The following is a 27,853-nucleotide window of genomic DNA, read 5'->3' as shown; positions in this document are numbered from 1 at the left end:
TGAATCATACCTAAAATTCTCCTTAAGACAGATGAGCAATACTATCTGAATCATGAGGAGAAAGAAGTATAGAACCCTTTCACAAAACACATGTTTATCCATGAAAAGGAAAATCCAATCATCATGACGATTAAATTATATCTGTAAATATCCAAATAAATTAGAAACCTTCACCATCAAACAATCAGGGTCCTTCATAGAAAAGAAAGGTATTCACGTACTAATTCAATTCCAAAACATAAACAGGAAAGAAGGAGACAAAAGTCACAGTAATAAGTTTGTTTGCATCATACTTCTAGTAGAGGATATATATAATTTAATTAAGAGCCAGAAACTGAGTAGTATACCTTCAAATGAAAAGGGTATACAAATAATTCAGTCCCTATGGAAGAGAAACATGACAGGATGCTTAAAGAAGAAAACATCTAATTTACAAGGACAACAGCATAAGTTATAGGAGTTTTCTTTAGGAATTAATTTAAAAAATAATAATCCTACAAATCATGGCAATAAGAAAATAATTTTTTAATCAGAAGAGATAATATAGCAATTGACTATTATAGTAACTTGAATTAATAAATTTCAGCCCATTAAGCAGTCTGAAGAACTTTTCAAACATAGCCATGAGGTAGGAACCATTATTAGGACAGAAATAAACTGAGCATTTCTATGTGAAATTGCTCTTCCCCTTTAATTTACCCTTTTCCCATACTTTTCAAAAACTTTTCTGATAATCAAATTTAAGTTGACCTTCTAATCCAAAGAAAGAGGGCCAATAAGTTTTTCCAATCACTTGTTTCTTTCAAAATCAGACAGAAATAGGTAAATAGTAAATACATATCAGTTCTTAACATATCTAGTTCCTTATGCTGGTGGTCTGCTCAATGTGTTCATGAACAAGTCATTCTAAAACCTCATGCCATCATCTCTCCTCTCTTTGTGAAAAGAAATGTCCTGTCAAGACAGAAAAACTTGAGACCCTGTTTCTGGTTTACCATATAACCTAGCTATCACATTCTGGGTATATCTCAAAAGGAAACCAAATCAGTGGATGAAAGTGATTACTGAACTCCCATGCTATTGAAGCACTTCTCCACAATAGCCAAGATACAGATCAACAGATGTGTGTCCAGCAGAGGATAAATGGGTATAGAAAATCTGTTCTGTGTTTTTATGGAATATATATTATATATTGTTATATAATAATATATATAATTATATATTGTTATATAATTATAATATATAATTATATATTGTTATATAATAATATATATTGTTATATAATAATATTATATATATATAATATTATTCAGCCATAAAATAATGAAATTCCATCATTTGCAGCAAAATGGATTAAGGAGGACATTACGCTAAGTGAAATAAATCATGGGCAAAAAAACAAATACTGCATGTTCTCACTCCTAAGTAGAAGCTAAAAAAGTTGACCTCCAAGAAGAGTGAAGAACACTGATTATCAGAGCTAGAAAGTATAGGAGAAAGCAGGGACAAAAGGAGTTGGAGAACAGGTACAAAAATAGTTATTCAATAGGCTCAACCCAGTTCTAGAACTTGGGCACCACGGAGGGGTTTTAATGTCTATACTTTTAACTGGGCTTTTTGTTTGCATATCCTAAGACATATGTTTAATACTGAGCATCTCTGAAAATTGTCCTTCAAGTTATGACAAGCTTAAGAACTAGTGGGGGGAAGGGGGAGGAAACTGAAGGGACAAGATATTGGCATTCAGTATTACCCTAACCATATCTGGAGTGAATCAACATCCAGAACCCAAACAACCAACATAAAACTCACTGTAGGAAAATGAATGGAATACAAATATCCTCTGGTATAAAATGATGGAACAGGAAAATTGTTATTCACCAAGCTTCTGAGTCCTCTCTAACATTCACAATGACTAGGATAGGTACTTATCCCTTCATTGTGTATCTTCATCAACTCTCTGTTGCTGACAAACCACATAAAATCAAGCCTTAGGGCTTGGATTAGTTTTGTGCTTTTAACATTTCCCAGGAGTTTTGTTTCAGGGGTATGTTCTGTGGGCAGGACATATTCTTGATAAAAGGTTATGAGAATGACACTTTACTTTTGTGATCTTCTCTCCAAAGTCTATAATCCCAGGCTAATTATGAGGAGAATATTAGACAAATCCTAAATGAGGGACATTCAAATAAATACCTGGTCATTACTCCTCAAAGCTGCCAAGATCTTGATGACGTCTGAGAAACTGCCCCAGCGAAGAAATCCTAAGGAGACATGATGACTGAATTCAATGTGGTTTCTTGGACAACATCCTGGAAAAGAAAAAAGACAGGACATTAGACAGGGGAGATGGCCATCAGGTGGAAACAAAAGAAGTCTGATAAAGAATGGACTTTAGTTAACAATAAAGTATCAATACAGGTTCATTTACTGTGACAAAAGAGACAAACTAATAATAGAGGCTAGTAATAGGGGAATCTGGGCATGGGGTTTATGGAAAATGTACTGTCTTTGCAATTCTCTGTAAATCGAAAGCTATTCAAAAATAAGAAATTTATTTTTTGAAAAAAATAAGTCAAAGCTATTACACTAAGCAATAACCAATGCTAGGTGGATATTCAAGGAAATGCCAAAATACTGATAAGGAGCTACTGGAAAATTAGCAGAACATACAAAAGAAACAGAAGTTTTTAACCTAGGTAAGAGAAAGATTAAAGATGGTTTAGGTGTAGTTGTATATATTTTTCATTAATGATAATATAGGGAAAACTACAAAATAGCAGAAAGGGGAGATAAAAGTTTTCACAGTTCCATCTATAACAACTATTATTAGAATTTTTTTCATTTTTTAAAATATATCCATGTTTTTCTGGGGTTTTCATGGTTGTAATCATACTTGCCATGCACTTTAATCTCTTTGACATTTTTGCCTCCCTTTATTGAAGATAAATCTCACATAATCCAAGTCAATTGGCCTCATTGTGCATTATGAAAAGAATTGATTTAAGTGAAAGGGAACCATATGACTTCCCAAGACTACATGTGATGAAACACAGAATGTGCTCTATTTATCTAGCACACAGTGCAGAGTCAGAGGGGATACACATGATATTATATGGGAACTCACTGGTCTATCTCTTGATTTCAACGTGGAGGTGGTATAATATTTAAGAAACATACAGAAAGTCATGGAAAGACCTCTGGCAAGCAAGAGCCACAGAAATAAGAGGTAGGGTACCGAGAACACTGAAGATGGGAAGTGGGCTTGAGAATAAATTGTTGAATTCTCTAAGATAACATAGAGCACGAGAGAGAAGCAGGTTTCAGTGGGATAGAGTTAAGTTTCGAGGATGTTGTATTAAGGGGCCATAAAATGTGGCCAACAAGCAACATAGTCAAGAGTGGGTATGTGTTTAAAAATACCAAACACTACCTTCCTGAAATCTTTATGATGTCAAAACTTAATATTAGTAATAATTTATCAAAAACAACAGTGATGTGAAAATCATTTTATTTTTTGTGAACATCAATATAACTTTTTTTTTGCATTTGAACTGACAATAATCATAAACATTAATGTTGCTAGCCCTCAAAATTTGTAGCTTATATATAAATAATTTTAAACTGCTACACAATGTTACACACATGCAGAAGTAGGGGACAGCCATAGGAGAAGATTTTTCTTTTTGTTCTATAGCTTCAAAAAGTTCACTAACATGAATTAGGTTTAAAAACAGAAAATTGATGATGAAAACTCTTTAAACATTTCACATGTTATAAGTCCTTTGTGTAAGGTATATGCAGAAATAAGAATGAGATGATTCTTTCCATTCTAGAGGTGAACTTAGTTGCTAAGAGAGATACACTCATGTAACTAAAAGACTCAAATAAACTGTAGAACATCCTGTAACCGAAGAATAAACCAAGCCCTTCTTTTATTTTGGAAACACAAAATAAGGAGCAATATATTCCAAATGGGGAAGGGTTGATTAAAAGAAGAGATAATTTTTGAAGTTTGCTTTAAAACAGATTCTCAGTCTTAAAGTTCTTACAGTAGATGTTTCCACTCACTAGACTTTGAAAGCTCCTATTTTATTCCCCTGCATCTCTGCCAGCTAATGGACAATTGGCACAGAATAAACGTTCTGGATGTCTGTTGAGTGAATTCATGAATAAGATAACCAACAAACCAGTCATTCAAACACAAGTTCTACCAAAATCTCCCAATCTTTGTAACTGAAATGTCTCCTAGATCGGATTTTATTGATGTATTATTTCTTGATTAAATTTCTTAAAAATTCAGCATGTAATGCCTTTTTTCTAAAAAGAAAGATATTTTTTAAAACTTTCCATGGGCACAATATCAGTTTCATAAGTGAATAGTAAACACTTTTTTTATTAGACTGTTATAGTTATAAATAGAAGTTGGGTTCATTTTGACAAAAATCACACATGCATGAACTTTGATTTCCTCCATTGCAATCACCTTTTCCTCCCCTTCTCCCTCCCCCTATTCTAGGGATCTTTCTTTCATTCATTTATTTATTTTTGATTTGTGTTTTCTGTATGTACATGAAGGTGAAATTCCCTTTGCTGTGTGTGTATGTGTGTATCAGATTTTGTTAAATTGACTTCTCATTTTCTCTTTCCTATCCTATCCCTCTTCCCTCCCTCTTAATTTTTTACCCACTTATCTTGCCTATATCTTTATAATATCAGATCCTCCCATCACTTCTTTCCCTTATTTTGCTCTAGCTTCCACATAGAAAACATTAGAACCTTGATTTTCTGCATCTTGCTTATTTTACTTAGAATGATGTTCTTCATTTCCATCTATTTACCAACAAGTACTGTAATTTCATTCTTCTTTATGACTGAGTGAAACTCCATTGTGTATGTGTTCCACATTTTCTTAATCCAATCACCTATTGATGAGCATTTGGGCTGATTCCATAAATTGGCTCTTCTGAACTGTGCTGCTAGAAACATTGAAGTGACTGTAACTTTATAGTAAGTTGATTTTAGTTCTTTTGAATAAATACCAAAGAGTGGGATAGTTGGATCCTATGATATGATGGTTGTATTCCTACATTTTTGAGCAATCTCCACACTGCTTTCCTGAATGATTACACTAATTTGCAGTCACACCAACAATGTATGAGCAAATTTTTTGTCCCACATCTTTGCAAGCATTTATTCTTACTATTCGTAGTTGATCATTGTCATGTACCACAGTGACAATAAACCTTACTGTAGTTTTGATATGTATTTACCTGATTACTAGAGATGTTGAATATTTCTCTTCTCCTTGGCATCTGACCATTTTCTCTCTGGTAAAGATCCTCATAACTCTCTTGCTTGATTATAATTCTAGTTCCTTATTTCAATTACTGGCTGACTATCCACCATTATCTCAAACTCAGTGTATTCAAAATGCCTGAGCCTTATCTCATCTCCAGCTTTCCTGATTCCCTCAACATTCTGCCATTTGCCAAATGCTCAAACTAGAAATATCCATAGCATCTGCCTCTTTGGCCCACACTCAGCCAGTCTCTATCAGCCCACACCCAGTCATTATCTCAGACTTCACTGGGGGTGACCTTCCCCCATTATCCACCTCTCTTAAGTCCACCTTCCTAATACAGCCTCAGCATCAAACCTTTCCTATGCAATGAGCTTCAGCAACTCCCAGTCTTAAGGAACATGAAGACCTCACTGTGGCTTTCACACAGTCTGCTTTCTCCTCTGCCTGTAGCTCCTTATTGAGCCACTACCCAAAGAGACCTTTGCTTTGGTCAGGTTCCTCTACAACAAGCTAAAGGATGCACTGAGGACAGACCAGGGTTGTCTAGAAAGCAAGTTTCCTTTGCTTTTTTTTTGGTACTGAGGGGGAGCTTAACCACTGAGCCACAACCCCAGCCCCTTTTTTCCCTTTTTTATATTTGATTTAGACACAGGGTCTCACTGAGTTGCTAAGTGCCTTGCTAAGTTGCTGAGGCTGGCTTTGAACTTCCTGCCTCAGCCTCCTGGATTACAGGTGGGTGCCACCATACCTGGCTCCTTCACTTTTAGAAATGCACTGTGTCAGCAATTCTGTGCTGAAACGAATTAATTCTCTGTTTTCTCCAATTTGCTAGCCCACAGGTTTCTATGCTTAGACCCAGAACTCACCCCCAACTCTGCTCTAGCATGAGCTCAGTAACCTCCTAGGGATGGTTGGTGTTGAGCCTGGATTTGCCCTTGAGGCTTTGTGCTTAGGTGGAATTACTCACTGCTCCTGTGGCAACTGCTCCCAGGTCATCACTGTAGTTGTGATGATCCAAGCTGGGGCACAAATCTTCCTTTTATTAGGAAAACACATTGTGCTCATTCTTTTAGGTATGTCTGCAGTTGTTTTTTTTGTTGTTGTTGTTGTTTTGTTTTGTTTTGTTTTTTAATGCAATGCTGGAATGCCTTTCCCTCATTTTTTAACTATCGAAGTACATCGATTTAAAAAGCACAGCCTAAGCTTCAACTCCTTTGCTTATAAAATTCATCAGCAGACATCTCTCCTGTGAAACACTACAGAACAAAGGCCCAGATCCTCTCATTTAACATTGAACTACACATAGTTTGGCACTTGCTGCTAGTTCATAATTTTCAGTTTTGTCTCCCCAAGTATATAGTCTAATCTCCCCAAAAATAAAAACCATGATGGATATTCTGGTATTTCCCTGTAGGGCCTACCTTGGCAAGTCCACAGTAAATGCTGCACCAGAACAAGCTGGCTAATGATTTTCAAAGGACTCAAATATCTATTGTTGGTCCAGAACCTCTTAAATTCAATAGATGACAACTTGCCAATGACACAGCTTAGATCACTATCATCTCCCTAGGAAATTGTGGTTTATTAACCTTACTGGAGCCAGGCCTAGATTATAAACACTGTTGTTATATAGTTATAAATGAACTAGAAATACTGGGGCAGGGGGAACCAACAGAATTTTAAAGATCTGAGATTCTAGATAGGGCAGAGGGGTGGGAGGGAAAGGCAAGGGGCTGGAGGTTAGCAAGAATGATGGAATGTGATAGACATTATCATCCAAAGTACATTTATGAAGACACAAATTGGTGTCAAAATACTTTATATACAATCAGAGATATGAAAAATTGTGCTATATACATGTAATAAAAATTATAATGCATTCCACTATCATTTATTTTTTTAAAAACAAATCAATAAAAAAAGAACTGAGATTCTAAAGATAAAGCCATAGATTAAAAATATGACATGACAGGAAAACTTATCCATGAAAAAAAGTATTCGTGATGACAAACAAATGTAAATATTATTGTTCTTTATTTTTATTTATTTATTTATTTATTTATTTATTTTTTTGGTGCTGGACTAAATCCAGGACCTTGTGTGTGCTAGGCAAGTGCTCTACTCCTGAGCTACATTCCTAGCCCATGTGAGCATATTGGATGTGTAGGCATTAATTACGGCTTGGGACTGCTGGAAGGCTATTCCCTAGTATAGAATTTTCATTGAGATTGTAGTTAAAAGTTTATTCATATGCAGAGTATCACTAATAATTCACTTTTTTAATGTCACAGTTATTTCATGGGTACACAAACATGGCTGAAATAAAATGAAAATGAAACCATGGAAACAAAGCAGTTTGAAAAAGAAAAGCAACTCTAAGTGAATGAGATGCCAGCTTCCTCTGGGACAGACCAGCCATTCTAGTTTCCTGGCTTTGTGCCCCAGCCAGGCTTCTGTTTTGCCCAGCAGCTCAAGGGCTTCACCTTTCCATTTTAAATGTATTGCATCTTTCTCTCTAAGAGCCAATGTTTTTTTCTGTTTTTAGATAGGAGCAGAGGGCATGGGTGGCTCTGATATTGGGCTATAGGCTGTAGAAGTAATAAGTGTGCTGTGCTCTGCCTGCAATGTGAGCAATAATTATATTGGGGAAGACCATTCTCATACCTCCATCTTCCCACCAGAAAATGCTGCAGAGGTTCAAATAAACCAGTTCTAGAAAAACATTTTAATGCCTGTCAGGCCTTGTTTCTTGTTATCATTTGAATGTCTGTTCCCTCTAAAACTCCTATTGAAAATTAATTTCCACTGTAACTATATTAAAAAGTCAGATATTTGAGAGATGATTAGGTCGTCAGGATTCTGCCCTCATGCATGGTGCTCGTATTACTATAGAAGAGTAAATTTAGTTATCTTTTGTCTCTTTGCCATTCAATCTTAGGTGATCTAAGGATATAATAATGGCACTACCTAGGAATCAGAATGGCTAAACCCTCTGGAGTCTTGATATTGGACTTCCCAGACTCCAGATCAGTGAGGCAGTAAGTTTCTGTTCCTGACAAATTATCCAGTCCATGGTGTTCTGTTAAAGGAGCACAAATGGACTAAGATATGTCTCTTCAATCACTTGTGTGAAACTTTAATTTAAAATTTTAATTTTGCATATGTATTAACAAAAAAACAAACTTTAGTATTATTTTTAAATTCATGCTCCTTAAACTGAGGGTAGAGATCAGTGGGCAGGAGCAAGGTTTGAAACAATTTCTGGAAAACTGATCAGTAACAATGTTATTTATCACAACCTTGATATCAACAGGGCACAGAAAGGTGAGTTCTTTTTCTACCTCTCTGGGCAGAAACATATAAGAAGGTGAATGCAATTGAGAAAGATACGCTTAAAAACAGACTACCAGGGCTGGGAATGTAGCTCAGTGATAGAGCACTTACCCAATATGTGCAATGCCCCTAGGTTTGATCCCTGGCACCACGTATACATGTGACACAGCAGATAACTTTTCTACAAAGATTACATAAAAAGAAAAACAAATTAAAATCATTTAAATTCTGTGATTCAACTCAATCACTGAAGAGAAGCTACATAACTGTGGGACCTATCCTTCAATGAGCAACCTTGTGTCCCATCATCTGTTCCTAGCCCCTAAAGGCAACTGCTAAAGCTCTGCTTACTAACACTTCTGCTATTCACTTCCATATTTTGGAATAATGTTTTATTTATTATTACTATTATTATTGTTGTTGTTATTATTTTATAGAACTGGGGATTGAACCTAGGGTATTTAAAGAGTGAGCTTTATCCCCATCCCTTTTAATTATTTTATTTTGAGGGTTGTCTTGGGTGACCCTGAACTTCAACCTTTCTGCCCTGTCCTCCTGAAGGGATAGGTATGCACCACCACACCTGGTTTATGTTATCTTTACTTTTCAGACAGAATCTATTGACTTCCTACTATGAAAGGTAAGGATTATTTTATCTTTTTCACCTCAAATACATATCATTTTTCTTCCTCTCATCTTCCTAATAGAGTGGTATCATAAACAATAAATATTAATTATTTAACTTGTTACTACATAAGTTTCATAGTATGCTTCAGTGTGTAAAGAAATGGGTAATTATACACTACTATATATATTTCCATTAAAATAATAAATTACTATGTAATTAATATTCTATTTTATATATACTATTACTACATTCTTTACGTTTTCATTTTCCCCACTAATTAATGTACTATTTAAGAACTCTTCATTAATTCATGACTATTTTATTTATCTACCTCTAATTGTTCCATAATTCTTCACCAAACCTGTGAGCTCTTCTCATGTCACCGTCTATCACATTAATAGTTACTTTCTATTGTTAAACAAGACATCCAACTGGTCACCATGGCACACACCTGTAATCCCAGGGACTTGGGAGGCTGAGGGGAGAGGATGGCAAGTTTGAGGCCAGCCTCAGAAACCCAGTAAGGCCCTAAGCAACTTAGCAAGACTCTGTCTCAAAATGAATGAATGAATGAGTGAATAGGATGGCTGGAGATGTAACTCAGTGATAGAGAACTCCTGGATTCAGTCCCCATACCAGGAAAAAAATAAGATATCTAGTCTTTCTAGACCCTGTGTTTTCCCTCTTCAATTTAGAGAGGTTGTTTCTAGGCCCCATTCACAGCTAGGACACTCTGTCACTAACATACTGGGAATTAATTACATTTGCCTCTTTCATGGTTAAAGCCACTCTTTGTATCCATGTCTTCCTCTATGTTGGCTACATCCTCTTATTGTAGGGTGAGTTGCTTTCTGAGAAAGACTGCAATTTTTTTTATTTTATTTTATTTTATTTTTTTAGATTTGCACATTGGACAGTGTTTTTACAATATTTCCTACCTGCACACATGACTAACAGTGTGCAGCTAGATATAAACTCTAGGTTGGAAATGATTTTCCCTTTGGCTTCTAATGCTGCCAAGTAGGCCAGTGCCATTAGGATTTCATTCTTTCTTTTCTAAATATATTTTTACATGTAGACACAATATCTTCATTTATCTTTATGTGGTGCTGAGATTTGAACCCAGTGCCTCACATATGCAAGGCAAGTGATCTATCACTGAGCTACAACGCCAGTACTCCCATACTGGCGTTATCACAATCTTGATATCAACAGGGCACAGAAAGGTAAGTATAGAATTTTCTAAGACATTTTATATGACCTGTTTTCCACTGCCTCCAACGTTGAAGATTTCATCATTACTTCATTATCTATGAGGCTCTAAAATTTCAGGTAGATATGCTTTCCCATTTGTTACACTAATACCTGTTGTTCCATGAAATTTTCTTAAATTACTTTTTATGTGCTTTTCTGCCCTCGTGTTCTCTTCTTAGAGTTCATATTAGACACAACTTCCCCATCTTCTTTTTTCTATTTTAATACCTTATATTGACTTTTCTTAAACTTCTAACACTTTATAATTTTCTAGAGATCTTCCTTCTTTGAAGATCCCTACGTTAAAATACTATTCGTTTTGAGTTTTTGATGGTAATATATTTTCTTACCTCTCTGAGAATATCAATTGTCCTTTGTGAAATGTTTTTCTACTATCTGTACCACCCCTATATTTCAAAAGTTCTTTTTTTTCCTGTTTGTTTTTTATTCCATCCATTGTGTAAGAAGTTACCCATTAATATGTAAAAATTACTTGTAAAAAAAGGCTTTTTTTCAGGAGGGTAGGGCTGGTGAACAGGCAAGTCTTTGTAAAGTTTTAAGAAAAGAACTCAATGGTCATCTTATGAAGACACAAATTGGTGTAAACATATTTTGCATACAACCAGAAAATAAAAATAAAATGAAATAAGAAGATATTCTATTTAAATCAAAACAGAAAAAAGGAAATTTAAAAAATGCTTACTTTCTGCTCCATCTTTCTATAGCTTTTGCCCTGTATCTGAACTAGCCAGATGACTTGACTTAATCTCTAAGAATGTGTTTGCATCATATTTAAACTGTTTTTCAAAAGGATTGATGGGAACTCTACCTAAAATGTCCAGCTACCTGTATGCATTGCCATTTCATGAATGCATTTCTTTCACTAATTATTTATTTTTCTGTGAATACAGAAAGATAAATGAAAATTATTCTGTAACAGTGATAAAAGGTAAGTAAAGGGTTGCTTAATTTTCTACTGCCTTCAGGAAAAATCTCATGACCTTGACAATATGATACAAGATTAATCTCCTGCATTTTCTCCAGCTTTCCTATACAGCCCTCCTAGTGTATCTAACCAAACTGAGCTGCTTTCTATGATCCCCAAACTATCAATTTCAATTCCATTGCAATACATTTTACTTTTCTTCTCCCTCAAAAATATACTCTTGGGCTGGGGATGTGGCTCAAGTGGTAGTGCGCTCACCTGGCATGTGCGGGGTGCTGGGTTCGATACTCAGCACCACATAAAAGTAAAATAAAGATGTTGTGTCCACGGAAAACTAAAAAATAAATATTAAAAAATTCTCTCTCTTTAAAAAAAGTATATATATATATATATATATATATATATATAAAATATGTATTCTTGTCTTGGGCAGGTCACTGTCCAAAAAAAATTTTGCTAATTTACTGCCAAGAATTGTTATATGTGTATATAAATACACACACACACACACACACACACACACACACACAGAGCAGCGTCCTTGGATCCAAGTAAGGAAAAGAATAGACTTTAACTTAATCTCTTCCTTGTATAGTCTCACTCCTGCCCTATCCTAAGCTGTAGGAGCCTCCATTATAGCTCTTGCCTTTTGTCTGGTAGGGGAGAGCCTGCTGTCAAGGAGCATAAGGTAGAGGAGAAAGCCAAGATGCCTGGGCAGCCTCTGTACAGACTTTTGACTAATCTTCCAAATTCTTGTGCCACACACACATCAATTTCCAGGGCTACCCAGTGCCTTCAAGTCCTAAAGCTAATAAAGGCAAAAAACTAAACAAGAAAAGCGAAGGAACACAGCACCAATTTTGACTTGCTCTTTACTGTTCTCAGGACCTAGGCTCAATGATGTATATTTTGCTGTGTGTTTTTTAGTCTTCTTCTAATTTGGCTTTAGAATAGGCTTAAACACTATAATCCTCTGCTGACAATTGTCCTATCATTGATTTCCTGCTTTCCTTCAAGTTGACAAGTTTAGGCAAAGGCCATTTTTCAATTCCTTTGTGGGGCTAGACAATAGTTTCTCCAAACAGGATTATAAACAAAGCCTTCATTTTAACACTAGGATACATGATGAATTATGTAACTCATTGGGTCATGATTTAATGTTGGGTATTTAGGTAACACTGTTTCATTTTAATTTACTTTGTATTCATATAAGCATTAAAGTATTCTGTAGCCCAATATTACCTAAATCCTATGTTTCTAATTTTTATTGTTTACTGAGTACTCACTCTGTGCCAGGCATTTATCATATATTTTTTTCTTATATAATCTTTATATAATGATTAGAAAATGAGGTTTAGAAAGAATGATTCATCTGTCAAAGATCCCATATAATGTTCAAAAGGGATTTGAAACCTGGTATGACCATTCGGAATTTCATGCTCTTAAACAATATACTATACTGCTTATGAATAAAAATCATAATTATGTTTGTAAACATAATGATAAGAAAGTTTATTTCTATAGTCATTGTGATGTGTTCACTATACACATAAATGCACCAAATAAGTTCCACATTGTAAAAATAATAGAGCCATTGAATATGAACCTATTCATGGCATTTGACACCTCAATTTCTAGTAGGTATAATCCTAAATTAATTTACTTTCCTTATATAAGGAAAAATGCCTTAATAAATTTGTCTAAGATTGTCTTTCTATGTATTTATCATAATGCTCAACAATATGTGCTGGGAATATGGTAACATTAAGAAGAATGGTGTTAAAGCTTGTCATGAGAGAAGAGAGCTAAAATATTCCTGCTGATAATTTGAAAAGAAATTTCTCAAGGTTAGGCCTTTCCTACAGAGTGAAAGAAAGTTGATATTTCTATTTTTAACCTTAGTTTAAAAGTCTATAAATCCCACAATTTTCATAGTTTATAGGGATGTCAATCTCCTTGTATTGCCCAAAAGGTTAATGAAAATACAGATTTCCTAAAATCATAAACTTGCTGATTTGCTTGTCTTAAGGAGGTGGTTACTGATTTAATTTTAGTTGTATTTGACAATTTCAGATCATCTTGTTATCAATGGAAGCATTACTTCTGGAAGAATGCAACATCAAGTGGCAGGTTTTATTTTTTCTGAAATACAATGGATATAAGAAAGGAGGCCCCTACACATGAACCCAGGGGCATCATCGCATTGAAGACAGACTTCTCTCCAATTCTTTGCTCAAACCAAGCTCCCAGTTCTTGAAGAGCCCTGCAACCTGCAACTGGTACAACTCTAGGCAACTACATTTTCCAGAGACAGCATGACATCATCTAGTCTCTGTCCTGGATTTTACTCTTTGCAAAGGTAACACTTATTCTGATCTCTAATAGCATTGAATAGGTTTGTCTGATTTTGAACTTTATAAAAATGGAGTCAAGGGCTGGGGATGTGGCTCAAGTGGTAGCGCGCTCGCCTGGCATGCGCATGGCACTGGGTTCCATCCTCAGCACCACATAAAAATAAAGATGTTGTGTCCACTGAAAACTAAAAAATAAATATTAAAAAATTTTCTCTCTCTCTCTCTCTCTTAAAAAAAATGAAGTCAAAGAACATACACTCTTGTCTCTGGTTTCTTTGGCTCAACAATATCCCATGGGGTTAGCTATGTTGTATCTTGCGGTACTATATTCTCTCTCACAGGTTTAACATTATTACATTATATGACTTGTACAATTTATTATATTTATAATTCCATCTATAATCCTACTGTATTCATTTTGGGACTATTTTGAATAATGCAACCATAAATGTTCTTGAATGTGTTTTCTAGAGAAGATACATGTGCATTTCTGTTGTGGGAAAGCTCTGAGTCACAAGACTGGATATATTCAACTTTAGTAGATATTGCTACTCAGTTTTCTAAGATGGTTTGTCTAATTAACATTAGCATGAGCAGTGTATGAGGGTTGCTTTTGCATATTCTCGCCAACATTGATATTAATAGTTTTAATTTTTTTTAGCTATCCTGGTTGGTATGCTTTAAACTCCCTTTATTTTAATATTTATTTGCAGCAAATGAATTACTTTGGGTCATGCTTGTCAAAGGATCATGAATCAGTAGCTTTTGTTTTTGAGAAGTGAAAGCATGTCTCAGTCTTTTGATCCAGAGATAGTGGGCACAAAAATATTTTTCTAACAGTAGCACTGTTCTATAGTTCTCAGGTTTATAATTTGCAGATAAATTAGGGGAAAAAATTATTTTTTATCCTCTAGCCCATCCACCAATACTTGGAAACTCAGAACAGGAAAAAGCCTGTCAGAATCGATGCCTTTGGGGACCATGGGCTGGAGGGGGAGTTCTTTAAAAAGTTGTTGACGTCTGAATAGAAATATTTATTATTTTCAGAGCTGGGGGCTGTGGCTCAGTGGCAGAGCACTTGCCTAACATGTGTGAGGCACTGGGTTGGATCCTTAACACTGAAAAAAAATAATCATTTTTTTAAAAGAAATATTCATTATTTTCAATGTGTTTGCAAAGTCTTCTGTATTTTATTGTATTCACTGAAATACTTCCAGAAATACTAAATACACACTCTATTTAGTTTTTAGTATTTTTAATTTATTCTTTTTAGATCACACTGAATTTAAATACATACTTTTACTTACAACAGGAGTCATACATTTTTTTTATTATATAGTCCTAGTGAATAAAGCAAAGTTTCTTTGTAAAAATGTCCATTTGTTTTGTGTTAATTTTATTTATTTATTTTTAAAAAATATTTATTTTTTAGTTCTAGGTGGACACAATATCTTTATTTTGTTTTTATGTGGTGCTGAGAATCGAACCCAGTGCCTCACACATGCTCGGCGAGCATCTTACCACTTCAACCACATCCCCAGCCCCTTGTATTATATTTTAAATTCACACTAACAAGAACTCATTATTAAATTAGATTGTGTGACTACATTACATTATATGAAAAGTCTAACTTATGGTTCTTCTAAAAAAGAAATATAGTTTTATTACTTTCACATACAGAACACTCTGACTAACTGAAATACTCAGAGAATGATGTATTCTGGTTAATTTATTTTCTGGGAACTCTTGGTTAGCTAGAAAGTATACACACACATTTGTAGCATGGAGGACATTAAATGAATAAAATTGACCAAAACCAGTTATTTTTGTGGTTTGTGATACTGCCTGTGATTTCAGCACTGAAAACATTCTGATTAATCTGAAGTTTTCACTTATTTGGGTTCTGGTTAAGCAAGACTTCCTTCATCTATAAACTCTACAATTATGACAGTTTTCTATTATTTTTTTCAGAATAGATTGGTAGAAAGCATAAGCATTCTATATAGAACAAAGTATGGAGAAGATCATCCATAACTATTGTTGGGTGAATAGGTAACTGTAAATGAATGTTTGAGGATAGCTAGGAAGAGTGATTCTCTCATTAATATTAGCTCCCATTATTTTTACTATTCCCCATGTTTAGCCAACCATTTGGACACAAATATTTGCTATATTAAGGAACTTTTTGTATATTGTCCATAAAATAACAAATTATTAATTGGTAGAAATAAATTTTACTTTCTGGTTTTACATATTTTGACATAACAGTTAAAAATATCTAAATAATGAAAGAATATTGCAAAGAAGGGAAAAATATTTATCTTCTTATTCCAAGGAATTCCTTTTTTTTTTTCTTAAAGTAACACCTCATTGTGAGGGAAAATAGAGATTCACGTATTAATAAAGGTGATTCTAATTATAAGAATCTGTACCCTTGGACACAAATGTGGTTCTAAATCATTACTTTGGATGACAAATTACTGTCATTTTACATTCTGTTTTTATGAAGAAAAACAACTTCAGTGCTTTTTCTTCAAGAACTAAAAATGCTCAAAAGATCTGAGAACCATACCTATGGGTGTGCATCTATAATAGGCATCTTAAACTTAACAAGTTCGAAACCCCAGAATCCACCTCAGCAAAAGGCAAAGGGCAACCCACTATTTTCAGCTCTTCAGGCCATATATCTAGGAGACATCATGAGTCCTGTTTCACCCACGAAATCCACTGGTAAATCCTTTCAATTCCTGGCAGTATCTGACCCTCTCTGCCATTTGCATGTCTATCCCTCACGTGTAGCATTAATTCCCATTTGTACCACCACACAGCCTCCCTCTGGCCTCCCTACTCCCACCTTTGTCCTCGTGCAGACCCCTTGCCACACAGCAATCAGAGCAATTTTATATAACATGTTGCAATTTGCAAGAAATTTCAGCAAGAAAAACTGCTGACATGATTGTGCTTAAAAAGTCAGATTAAATTTATATTTTTGTAATCATTTTAAAGAATGAAAAAAAATTCACTTTTTCCATATGTAACATGAAGTATCACACTTTTTACTTCTAGTCCTCATTATACCAACTTAATTAACCAAAACCAACAGAATTAACTGAAAGTATTCTTGATTTTTATCTAAATTTTAAAATCTTATTTATTTAATTTAAATTTTAAATTTTAAAATAACATGGAAATTTAGGCACTGTTTATTATTAAATTCATAGTTCTTCACATATATTTTTAGCAAGAATGATTTTTTTTTTCTTGTTTTGATTTGTTCTACTTAGTTGTACATGACAGCAGAATGCAATTCAATTCTCTGGTTGTACATGATGTAGAGATGCATCATTTGTGTGATCATACATGTACCTAGGGTAATGTTGTCCATCTCATTCTACCATCTTTCCTATCCCCTTAGCCCCTCCTGGCCCTCCCCTTTGCCGCATCAAAAGTTCCTCCACTTCCCCCATCCCATTATGGTTCACATATTAAAAACTTCAAATATCATGTTTGACACTTCAGCATAGGTGTGCTAGTAGTGAGAAAACATACTAACATCCAAAGCAAACATGTGCTTTCTTTAATCAAGGCTTCCCTCTTCCTGTGTTCTCTAGGTCTGTCCTCTAGGGTTAGAAAGTTCTCTGCTCCATTCACCACTCCCCTCCACCACAGTTAGTCACTGTCTTCTTTTCCAGCCACTAACATGATTTTTGAATTTGTCACAACTTTTCCATTTTCACTTCATTTGCCCCTGTTTTGAGTTCCTATCACTTCTCTCCTAAACAACTGAAATGATTTTATGATTTGATTTCTGGCTTTCACCTCCATCTCTGCAACCTTCTCCCTTCTTGGCCATGCCATTTCCTGATGAAGACAGACCATGCCACTCCTTTGCTCATGTATCTTCATGGCTCTTCCCTGGTTACAGACATATCAGCCTCTGCATGGTGCTCACAACCTTTTAGGATTCCTGTTCTCTAAGCTTTCTCTTCCACTAGTTTCTACCCCCAAGCACATCCCCAAACTCTGAACACTAGTCACTGTAGATACTATTTGCCATTTTCCAAGCAGCCTGGTACTCGAGTCTGTCCCCTACTCAGAGGTCTCTTCTTTCTAGAGTACTGCTTCACCAGCTGGTTTCAGTCTTCAAACACTTGTGAGTGCTCAATGATGCATTAAGCAAAAGAAAACTTGTATGAATTCTACCATTCCTTAATTACTTGTGCAAACTGACCAGAAATAACATCTCTGCTTAGGAAATATTGACATTTTAATATTTTTAGGAGCAATAGCAGTATCAACTGACTCAAGAGTTTTGTGAAACTGAAAAGATCCAGGCAGTGCAGGGGCAAGTACAAAGCAGTAAGAGGGGGTGCAGGGGATAGTGAATAGTCACCTGGATAATCCAGAATGTTTCTCTGTTTCTTCAGAATAAAATGACTTATATTTGTGAATTTCCAGTAAAGGTGAGATGCCCTAAGATCTTACATGAGGGGAATGAGAAAGTTTAGTGTCTGCTAGAGTTACTGGTAATTTTACTGCTTCTTGGATAGGAAGAAAGGTAAGGTAATATATTTTCCTTTGGAACACTTAACTAGGTGTGTTTTGCTCAGCTAAGGCATGGTGGTGAGACCATAGTTTAATATAGACACTTTGGCACTGATTAATTTTTTTCTGATTGGCTGATTAGAGTTCAGCTAACCATCTATGACAGTTTGGGGAAGTGTCCAGATTTGGGCCCAAGTTATTTCTTGATCCACAAATGGAAGATTACCTGTAAATTATCCAAGATGATTCGGAGGGACTGCACCTGTCGCCAAACAGCACCTGAAAATCTTTCATAGGTTGCAGCATCATATTCACTCATTTGGATCTCCTTTAGCCTGAAACCAGAGGGGCAAAAGAAGACAAGAGCTTACAGCATGTTCATGTGTTCTTTTACTCACCTATTGCTAAAATTGTATGAAATTCCTTGGAAACTCAGACTTCAAGGAGAAAAGGAAAGAAATAAGATCTCCAGCAATGCCTCAGTTCAATGTCCAGTGGTATGTTGGTGAATGAGTAAAAAAAATGCTGGCCAGAACCCACCACTCCTCCCCAAATACAAAAGGCCCCAATTTGTAGTACATATTTGCTGATTTCTATTGTACAAATATTACCACTACAATCAATAGAAACAGTATATATTTTTCAAATCTACCCACACAGTGAGAATACACACACACACACACACCAAAAATTGCAGAACCTATGATGGTTCTATTCCTACATTTTTGTGGAATCTTCATACTGCTTTACTGAACGATTGCACTAATTTGCAGTCACACCAACAATGTATGAGCAAACCTTTTGTCCCACATCTTTGCCAGCATTTATTGTTACTATTCGTAGTTGATCATTGTCATTCACCACAGTGACATGAAATCTTAGTGTGGTTTTGATAGGTATTTACCTGATTGCTAGAGATGTTGAATATTTCTTATTTATTTGTTGGTCATTTGTGTTTCTTCTTTTGAGAAAGATTTATTTAGTTCTTTTGTCCATTTACTGATTTTTTTTTTTGGTGTTAAGTTTTTGGAGTTCCTTATATATTCTGGATATTAATACCCTATCAGAGAAGCATCTGGCAAAGATTTTCTTCCATTCTGTTGACTCTCTCCTTATGGTCTTAATCATTTTCTTTGCTGTGCAGAAGTTTTTAATTTGATGGCATCCAACTTATTAATTCTTGGTTTTATTTCTTGAGTTTTGAGAGTGCCTGCACCAATATAATGGAATGTTGACCTTAGGTATTCTTCTAGCAGTTACAAAATTTATAGTCTAATTCCTAAGTGATTGATCCCTTTTGATTTGACTTTTGGGCAGGGTGAGAGATAGGGATCTGGTTTCATTCTTCTACATATGGATATGCAGTTTTTCTAGCATCATTGTTTAAAAGGCTGTCTTTTCTCCAGCATATATTTTTTGGCACCTTTGTCAAGTGTCAGATGGCTGTATGTATGTATGTGAGTTGGTCTCTGTGTTGAATATTTTATTCCACTGGTCTTCGTTTCTACTTTCATGTCAGTACTAGACTGTTTGTTTTTACTGTAGGTCTATAGTATAATTTGAGATCAGGTATTGTCATGTCTCATGTATCACATTTCTTCCTCAGAATTGCTCAATCTATGTCTCTTATTCTCACAAATGAATTTTAGGACAGTTTTTTCTAGTTGTGTTAAGAATCTCATTGGTATTTTGATGGGTAAGGCAATGAATATGTATATTGCTTTTAGTAGTTAGGGTCGTTTAACAATATTAATTCTGCCTATCCAAGATCATGGAAGGTCTTCCATTTTCTAAGGTCTTTTTATATTTCTATCTTCATTGTTCTATAATTTTTATTATAGCTGTCTTTCACCTCCTTGGTTAGATTAATTCCCAGGAATCTTTTTAGGATATTGTGAATGGGATGGTTTTCTTGATTTCATTCTCAGAAGAGTCACTGTGGAAATACAGAAAAGCTATGGATTTATGAATGTTGCTCTTGTGTCATGCTACTTCGTTGAATTAATTTATCAGCTCTAGTCTTCTGGTGCAGTGTTTGGGGCCTTCTAAGTATAGACTCATGTCATCAGCAAACAGAAAGTTTAACTTCTTCATTTCCTATTTGTAAATCTTTATTTTCCTTCTCTTGCCTGATTGCTCTGGTTAGGATTTTAAGAACTATATTGAATAGAAGTTGTGAGGTTGAACATCCTTGTCTTGTTCCTGCTTTTACAGAAAATGCTTTCAGTTTTTCTCCATTCAGTACAGGCTTTGGGTTTGTCATCTACAGCCTTTGTAATGTTGAGGTAAGTTCTTTCTTTTCCTAGTTTCTCCATTCATGTTTTTAACACGAAAGGGTGTTGAACTTTATCCAAGGCCTTTTCTACGTCTATTGAGATGATTATGTGATTCTTGTTCTTAATTTTGCTTGAGTGGCAAATTACATTTTATTGATTTGCATATGTTGAATCAACCTTGCATGCCTGGGATAATACACTTGATCATGGTCTATTGTGATGTGATTTCTAATGTGGCTTGCTAATATCAAGGATTTTTGTATCTATGTTCATTAGTGATATTGTCTGTAGTTTTCTTTCCTTGATGTGTCTGTGTCTGGTTTTGGTATGAGGATTATACTGTGTTCATAGAATATATTTGGGAATGAAATAAATTGAGAATGACTGGTATTCGTTCTTCTTTCAAGGTCTGGTAGAACATGGCTGAGAATACACCGGGTCCTGGGCTTTCCTCTGTTGGAAGGTTTTGTGCTGTTGCAATTTCACTACTTGATATTTGTCTGTTTAGGTTTTCTATGTCTTTCTGGTTCAACTTGGGCAGGTCATATTTGTCCAGAAATTCGTTGGTATCTTATGGATTTTCCAGTTTATTGGAGTATAAAATTTCAAAATAATTTCTAATGATTGTGTGTGTTTTAGAAGTGTCTGTGATGATATCTCCCTTTAAATCTCTAATTATGTTTATGTGGGTCTTCTCTTTCTTTTGGTTGATTTTGCTAAGGGTTCATCAATCTTATTAAGCTTTCCATAGAACTCTTTATTGCATTGATCCTGTATATTTTTATTCTCTATTCATTAATTTGGACTCTGATATTATTTCCTGTCTTCTGATCATTTTGGAATTAATTGGCTCTTCCTTTTCTAAGGCCTTGAAGTGGAACATAAGTTTATTTGGGATATCTCTATTTTTTTAATGTAGATACTCATTTTTTCTCTTAGAACTGCTTTCCTACTGTCCAAGAGATTTTGATGTCTTGTATCTCTTTTCTTATTTGTTTTCTAAAAATTTCTGGATTTCTTTTCTCATATATTCTATGATCATATTTTATTTAAATAGTGGTGTTCAATCACCATGTGCTTATGTAGTTCCTTTTTTTTGCTGTTGTTTCCTAGTTTTATTCCATTATGATCTGATAAGATGCTCGTATATATATATGTATATATATATATATACATTTGTGACTTATATCATGACCTAGAAATATATAATATTTGTGAGTTATATCGTGACGTAGAATATGGTCAATAATGGAAAAGATTCCATGAGTTTCTGAGAAGAAGGTAAATTCAGCTGTTTGGGGGTGAAATATTCTGTAGATGTCTATTAAGTACATTTGATTTATAGTATTAAAGTCAGAAAAATCCTTATTAACTTTATATTTGTATGATCTGTCTGCTGGTGATAGGGGTTGTTGCAAACAACTTTTATTTAGATCTTGTTTTTTGATCCAATCCATTAATCTGTGTCTTTTAACTGGGGAGTTGAGACCATATGCATTCAGGGTTATTATGGATATGTGTTTGTAGATTTCTGATATTTTGGCTTGTTTACTATATTTAATTCTGTCTTAATTTTCATTTAGTTGGTTGTTCTTCTCATGGTCATCATCTATTTAGGAGCTTTGGGGGTTATTTTTGGGTACATCTTTGTGCAGTTTATCTTTGAGTATTCTTTGTAGTGCCTTCTTTGGTGATCATAAATTCTTTTAGCTTATCCCTGTCATGTAAAGCTTTTCTTTCGGCATCGATTTTGAAAGAGCTTTGCTAGATTTAGAAATCTTGATTGACAAAATTTTTCCTTAAGAGCTTTCTTTGAACATCTCACTCCAGGCCTCTTCTGTAGAATCTGAGTTCAGAAGCCAGAAGTGAGCCTTACTGGCTTGCTCCTAAATGAGACCTGATGGTTTTCTCTTGCAGCTTTTAATGCTTTTTCCTTCTTTTCTATGTTAGGTATTTTGATTATCATGTGTCTTACGTTCTATTTTGACCTTGTCTATTTCGGGCCCTATATGCCCCCTTTATGTGGATGCTCCCTCATTTCTGATAAAGGAACATTTTTCTTTTACTTATCTCATTGAAAATGTTCTTAATGCCGTCAGCCTGTATTTCCACGTTCTTTTCTATCCCAATGACACTCAGGTGTGCTCTTTTAATCCTGTCCCAGAGTTCTTGTGCATTCTGAATATGGTGCTTTATTTTCCCCCTTTATTACATGCTGAGTATTCAAGTTCCTTTACCCTGTCTTTTTTTTTTCTTTGACCCATTAAGAATAAATTATTATTTTTGCCTGTAAAGAAATGCACCACAAAAATTATATTAAAATAACTTTTTATAAAGATACTATTTGATGAAGAGGATAAAACTTTCACTGAAGGATGGGATTAGGAATATTTAGCCAATACACATTAACTTTCACCATGTGATTTTGGAAATTCCAATTTGTTTATAATTCTACTTTGGAAATTCCAATTTGTTGATAGAATTTCTCTCTAGTTGGAGCAAGACTTCTTTACATATTTGGACTAGCATTGTTTCCAACTTTTCTGGCCATACAAATTTTCTATTTCAAAGGCATACCTAATTTACAAAACGTGCAAGAAATAGCTCTTCGATGTACTACTTCAAACTGTAAATATGAACATTCTCATACAATGAAGCATAAAGTCAGGACTTTTTAAAATGGGCTGATAGAGAAATGCAAATCAAAACCACCCTAAGATACCATCTCACTCCAGTTAGATTGGCAGCCATTATGAAGTCAAACAACAACAAGTGCTGGCGAGGATGTGGGGAAAAGGGTACACTTGTACATTGCTGGTGGGACTGCAAATTGGTGCAGCCAATTTGGAAAGCAGTATGGAGATTTCTTGGAAAGCTGGGAATGGAGCCACCATTTGACCCAGCTATTCCCCTTCTCGGTCTATTCCCTAAAGACCTAAAAAGAGCATGCTACAGGGACACTGCTACATCGATGTTCATAGCAGCACAATTCACAATAGCTAGACTGTGGAACCAACCTAGATGCCCTTCAATGGTTGAATGGATAAAAAAAATGTGGCATTTATACACAATGGAGTATTACTCTGCATTAAAAAATGACAAAATCATAGAATTTACAGGGAAATGGATGGCATTAGAGCAGATTATGCTAAGTGAAGCTAGCCAATCCCTAAAAAACAAATGCCAAATGTCTTCTTTGATATAAGGAGAGTAACTAAGAACAGAGTAGGGTCGAAGAGCATGAGAAGAAGATTAACATTAAACAGGGATGAGAGGTGGGAGGGAAAGGGAGAGAGAAGGGAAAATGCATGGAAACGGAAGGAGACCCTCAGAGTTATACAAAAGTTCATACAAGAGGAAGTGAGGGGAAGGGGAAAAATAATACAAGGGGGACAAACGAATGTCAGTAGAGGGGGCAGAGAGAGAAGAGGGGAGGGGAGGGGAGGGGAGGGGTGATAGTAGAGGATAGGAAAGGCAGCAGAATACAACAGACACTAGTATGGCAATATGTAAATCAATGGATGTGTAACTGATGTGGTTCTGCAATCTGTATATGGGGTAAAAATGGGAGCTCATAACCCACTTGAATCAAATTGTGAAATATGATATATCAAGAACTATGTAATGTTTTGAACAGCCAACAATAAAAAATTAAAAAAAAAAAATTAAAAAAAATAAAAACTGGATGCAGAAAAAATCTAAAATTAAAAAAAAAAAAATAAAATAAAATGGGCTGATAAAAAAAATTTAAGAAATACTCTGATTTTTAAGTTCTAAATAGATGGTGCTGGTGCCGTGGAAGTGCTTTCACTGTTACTTGAGATGCAAATGCGTCTCGTGGCAAAAAAAACTAAAGAAATACTCTACTGTAAGTTCTAAACAGCTAGTGCTGGTATCATGGAAGTGATTTCACTGGTCCTTAGGATGCAAATGTGTCTCCTGGCTGTGGTGATGCTGGTCACATCAACCTATATGACTGATGAAATCATAGAGAACCATATCCGCAGAGTTGTAGGGGACTGGCAACGCCCCGGAATAAACCTTCTTCTCCCCCTTTTTACAAAAATCCTTCTAAAGATGATGCACTTTTGCTTTGGGTCCTTTTCCCATACTATGTAAAACAGTCACAACTAGTACTTTCTTTTCTTTTTAATAAATTGCTGGAGGTTTAAAAGATAAACCACATGTCCCTATCCTAAAAGAGCTTGAAAATCAAATAAAGAAAAAGTTGAAACTGAGAGAAAATTTTTTAAAAAGAAATAAAAAAGAAAATCTGAGATATAGAGAGAGAGCTACCAGGTATTTTGTCTTCCCTTTTTAATTTTTGTGATTTAAGATAAAAGACAAATCAAAAGTTTCCAGCCCAAGCTAGGTGAAGTCGGAGAGAGAAAAAAGCAGACCATACAGCAAATACCTTTCTGAAACCTGCAGCTTCCAAAACCACTAAGAACACTTTCATTAAAATTAATTTAATTGTATGAAAATTTATATAAAATTATGTAATGTTAAATAATCTGATTTGTTAAACTTTATTTAAATTAAATTTATTTTATTAAATTAATTTAAATAAAATTTAATAAATTTTTAGATATAAATTATATTATAATTTATTATAAATTAATTTATTAAATTAATAAACAAAACTAATTAAATAATAAATTTAAATTAAATGTAATAAAACTGACAAATTAATTAATAAAATAAATTTAAATTAAATGTAATAAAATTAATTTATATTTAATTATAATATACTTTAAACTTTTATTTTATATTGAATTTTAAAATTAAATACTCCTATTGTTAAATACCCAGAGAAGCATGTAGATAAACAGTCCAGATTTTAATGATACATTCTTACAGATTTATAGTAGGTGTATTCCTGAGTTAATTTACTTTCCTTATATAAGGAAAATTGCCTTAATACATTTTTCTAAGATTGCCTTTTTATTTATTTATCATGTTGCTCAACAATATGCGCTGGGGATATGGTAACATTCAGAATAATGATCTTAAAACTTGATATAAGAGAGGAGAGCTAAAATATTGCTGCTAATGATTTAAAAAAGAAATTTCTCAAGGTTAGGCCTTTCCTAGAGAGTGAAAGAAAGTTGATATTTCTATTTTTAACCTTAGTTTAAAAGTCTATAAATCCCACAATTTTCATAGTTTATAGGGATGTCAGTCTCTTTGTATGGCCCAAAAGGTTAATGAAAATACAGTTTCCCTAAAATCACAAACTTGCTGATTTGCCTGTCTTAAGGAGGTGGTTACTGATTTAATTTTAGTTGTATTTGACAATTTCAGATAATCTTATTATCAATGGAAGCATTACTTCTGGAAAGAATGCAATATCAAGTGGCAGGTTTTCTTTGTTCTGAAATACAATGGATATAAGAAAGGAGGCCCCTACACATGAACCCAGGGGCATCATCTCACTTGAGGACAGACTTCTCTCCAATTCTTGGCTCAAACCAAGCTCCCAGTTCAAGAAGGGCCCTGCACACCTGCAACTGGTACAACTCTAGGCAACTACATTTCCCAGAGACAGCATGACACCATCTAGTCTGTGTTCTCAGTCCTCCCTTCCCTTTTCTTTTCTTTCACCTCTCTCTTCCTATTCACATTCCATTGCCTTGTTTCTCAAAATCCTCGCTCTTAGGTAACTGTCATCCTTCTCTTCAGGCAGTTGGTTGATAAAGACTTAATTAAGCCAGTGGCATGCTGGAGCCAAACTGTACCAGCTTGTGAGAGATAACTGCTCAATATTCAGGAATTTTACAAGCAAACTTTCAACTTTTGGTAGCTAGTCATCAGCCTTGGAGGAAATGCTTATACCCAGGAAATCGGCATTGTTAACACTCCCTACTGGCCTGTGAGGAGCTGGCTTATCTGCACACCATTGGGTATTACACTGCCCAGGGGACGTGCAGTCTTAGTGGGTACTCCTGAGAACCTTAAAGATTCAAAACGAACTTCCATCTCTGAGATTTCTCTAACAGGGAATATTTTCTAACAGGGGTAAGTGATAAAAATAATAGGTAACATTGCCAAGGGTTACCACATAGGCACAACCCTAGATCATCTTGGTAAAAGTCGGCTCTACAGATATATATCACTAGGAGATATGGCAGGAAAAGGTCTGAAAGGCAATGCCTTTCTGGGTCAAGAAAGATTCCCAAAGATACATGTACACGTAACCATTATATAAAACAATTCTGTAACACTGACCTGCTGAGAGACAGTTTTCCGAGTTACTGACCAAAACAAAGAATGAAGCATGCTTTCCAAGAGAGGACCATGCTTCTTGCACCACCACAAAGGATGTGGAGGTAACTCAGTCTGTGCACTGAAAAACTAAATTTACTGAATGCCAATTAAATAATTTAATGATTTCTAAAACTGAAAATGGGTCTTAATATTCTACTGAGATCTTCAAAAGTCAAAACTTCTGGACTAGTGCCTAAAGAAAGGCCAAGCTTTGTTACCTAAGTTGCATTGAACTGCACTTATTCATAGCCCCAGAATATTTTCTTTAAAAGAGGGAATAGATCAATGGTGCTTAACATAAATTAGTCATCTTTTCCATGTATTTCTTTCCATGCTTCTCTAAGAATTGATTGTGTGCTAACTCTGTACCAGTCACTGTCATGGCTATACACAAGAACATTTAAGTTGTAGTCCCACATTGGTTTTCAGAAGATTCTGTGCATTTCAAAAATAGATGGTGAAGGAAGTACTACTGAAAGCCCTCATAGAGATTCTACCAGTAATATACAAAGAAATCACTTTCTGATTTGCTCACTATAATTAGAAAATGACATTTGAAAGTTATAACCTTTTACCTTTTTGGTCCAACAATAATAGTCATCAAAAGCCTTTGAACGTATATGATTTTATTTCTAAGGAAAAATGTGATGTAGCTTTATAGCATTCTTGAGAGGAACATAAATGTAACAAATTAAAAATATACTTTACAGGGAATATCATGAAATATAGCAAGAAAAATTTTGGTTTATAATTAACCCATGTTTCTGAAAATATAGAGTCACATTTTAATAAAAAATGGATTTTAAATAATGGGTTCTAGGAACTGCAGTTGTAGCAATACTTTGATGTATTTTTATACTTGTTTGCTATTGGAAAAACACATGTTTCTGTCAAAGCACATCAAATTCATGAACACATTTTATATGCAGAGCTCAATAAATATCG

The 27,853-nt window shown here is 34.7% G+C and overlaps 1 protein-coding gene across 1 annotated transcript in view; it reads right to left on the bottom strand.

Moving 5' to 3' along the window:
- Positions 1-27,853, bottom strand: part of LOC139705503 (uncharacterized) — a 64,761-nt gene that overhangs the window by 11,496 nt on the left and 25,412 nt on the right. Inside the window, exons 2-4 of the mRNA XM_071611731.1 lie at positions 18,592-18,700; positions 8,750-8,819; positions 2,197-2,312 (exon numbers count right to left, since the gene is read on the bottom strand). Coding sequence (XP_071467832.1) covers positions 2,197-2,312; positions 8,750-8,819; positions 18,592-18,700 — 295 coding nt within the window. The remainder of the gene's footprint in view (positions 1-2,196; positions 2,313-8,749; positions 8,820-18,591; positions 18,701-27,853) is intronic.

Source organism: Marmota flaviventris, chromosome 4 (genome assembly GCF_047511675.1).
Source record: "Marmota flaviventris isolate mMarFla1 chromosome 4, mMarFla1.hap1, whole genome shotgun sequence".
In the NCBI taxonomy this organism is placed as follows: Eukaryota; Metazoa; Chordata; class Mammalia; order Rodentia; family Sciuridae; genus Marmota; species Marmota flaviventris.
This window is presented reverse-complemented; position numbering and strand designations above follow the sequence as displayed.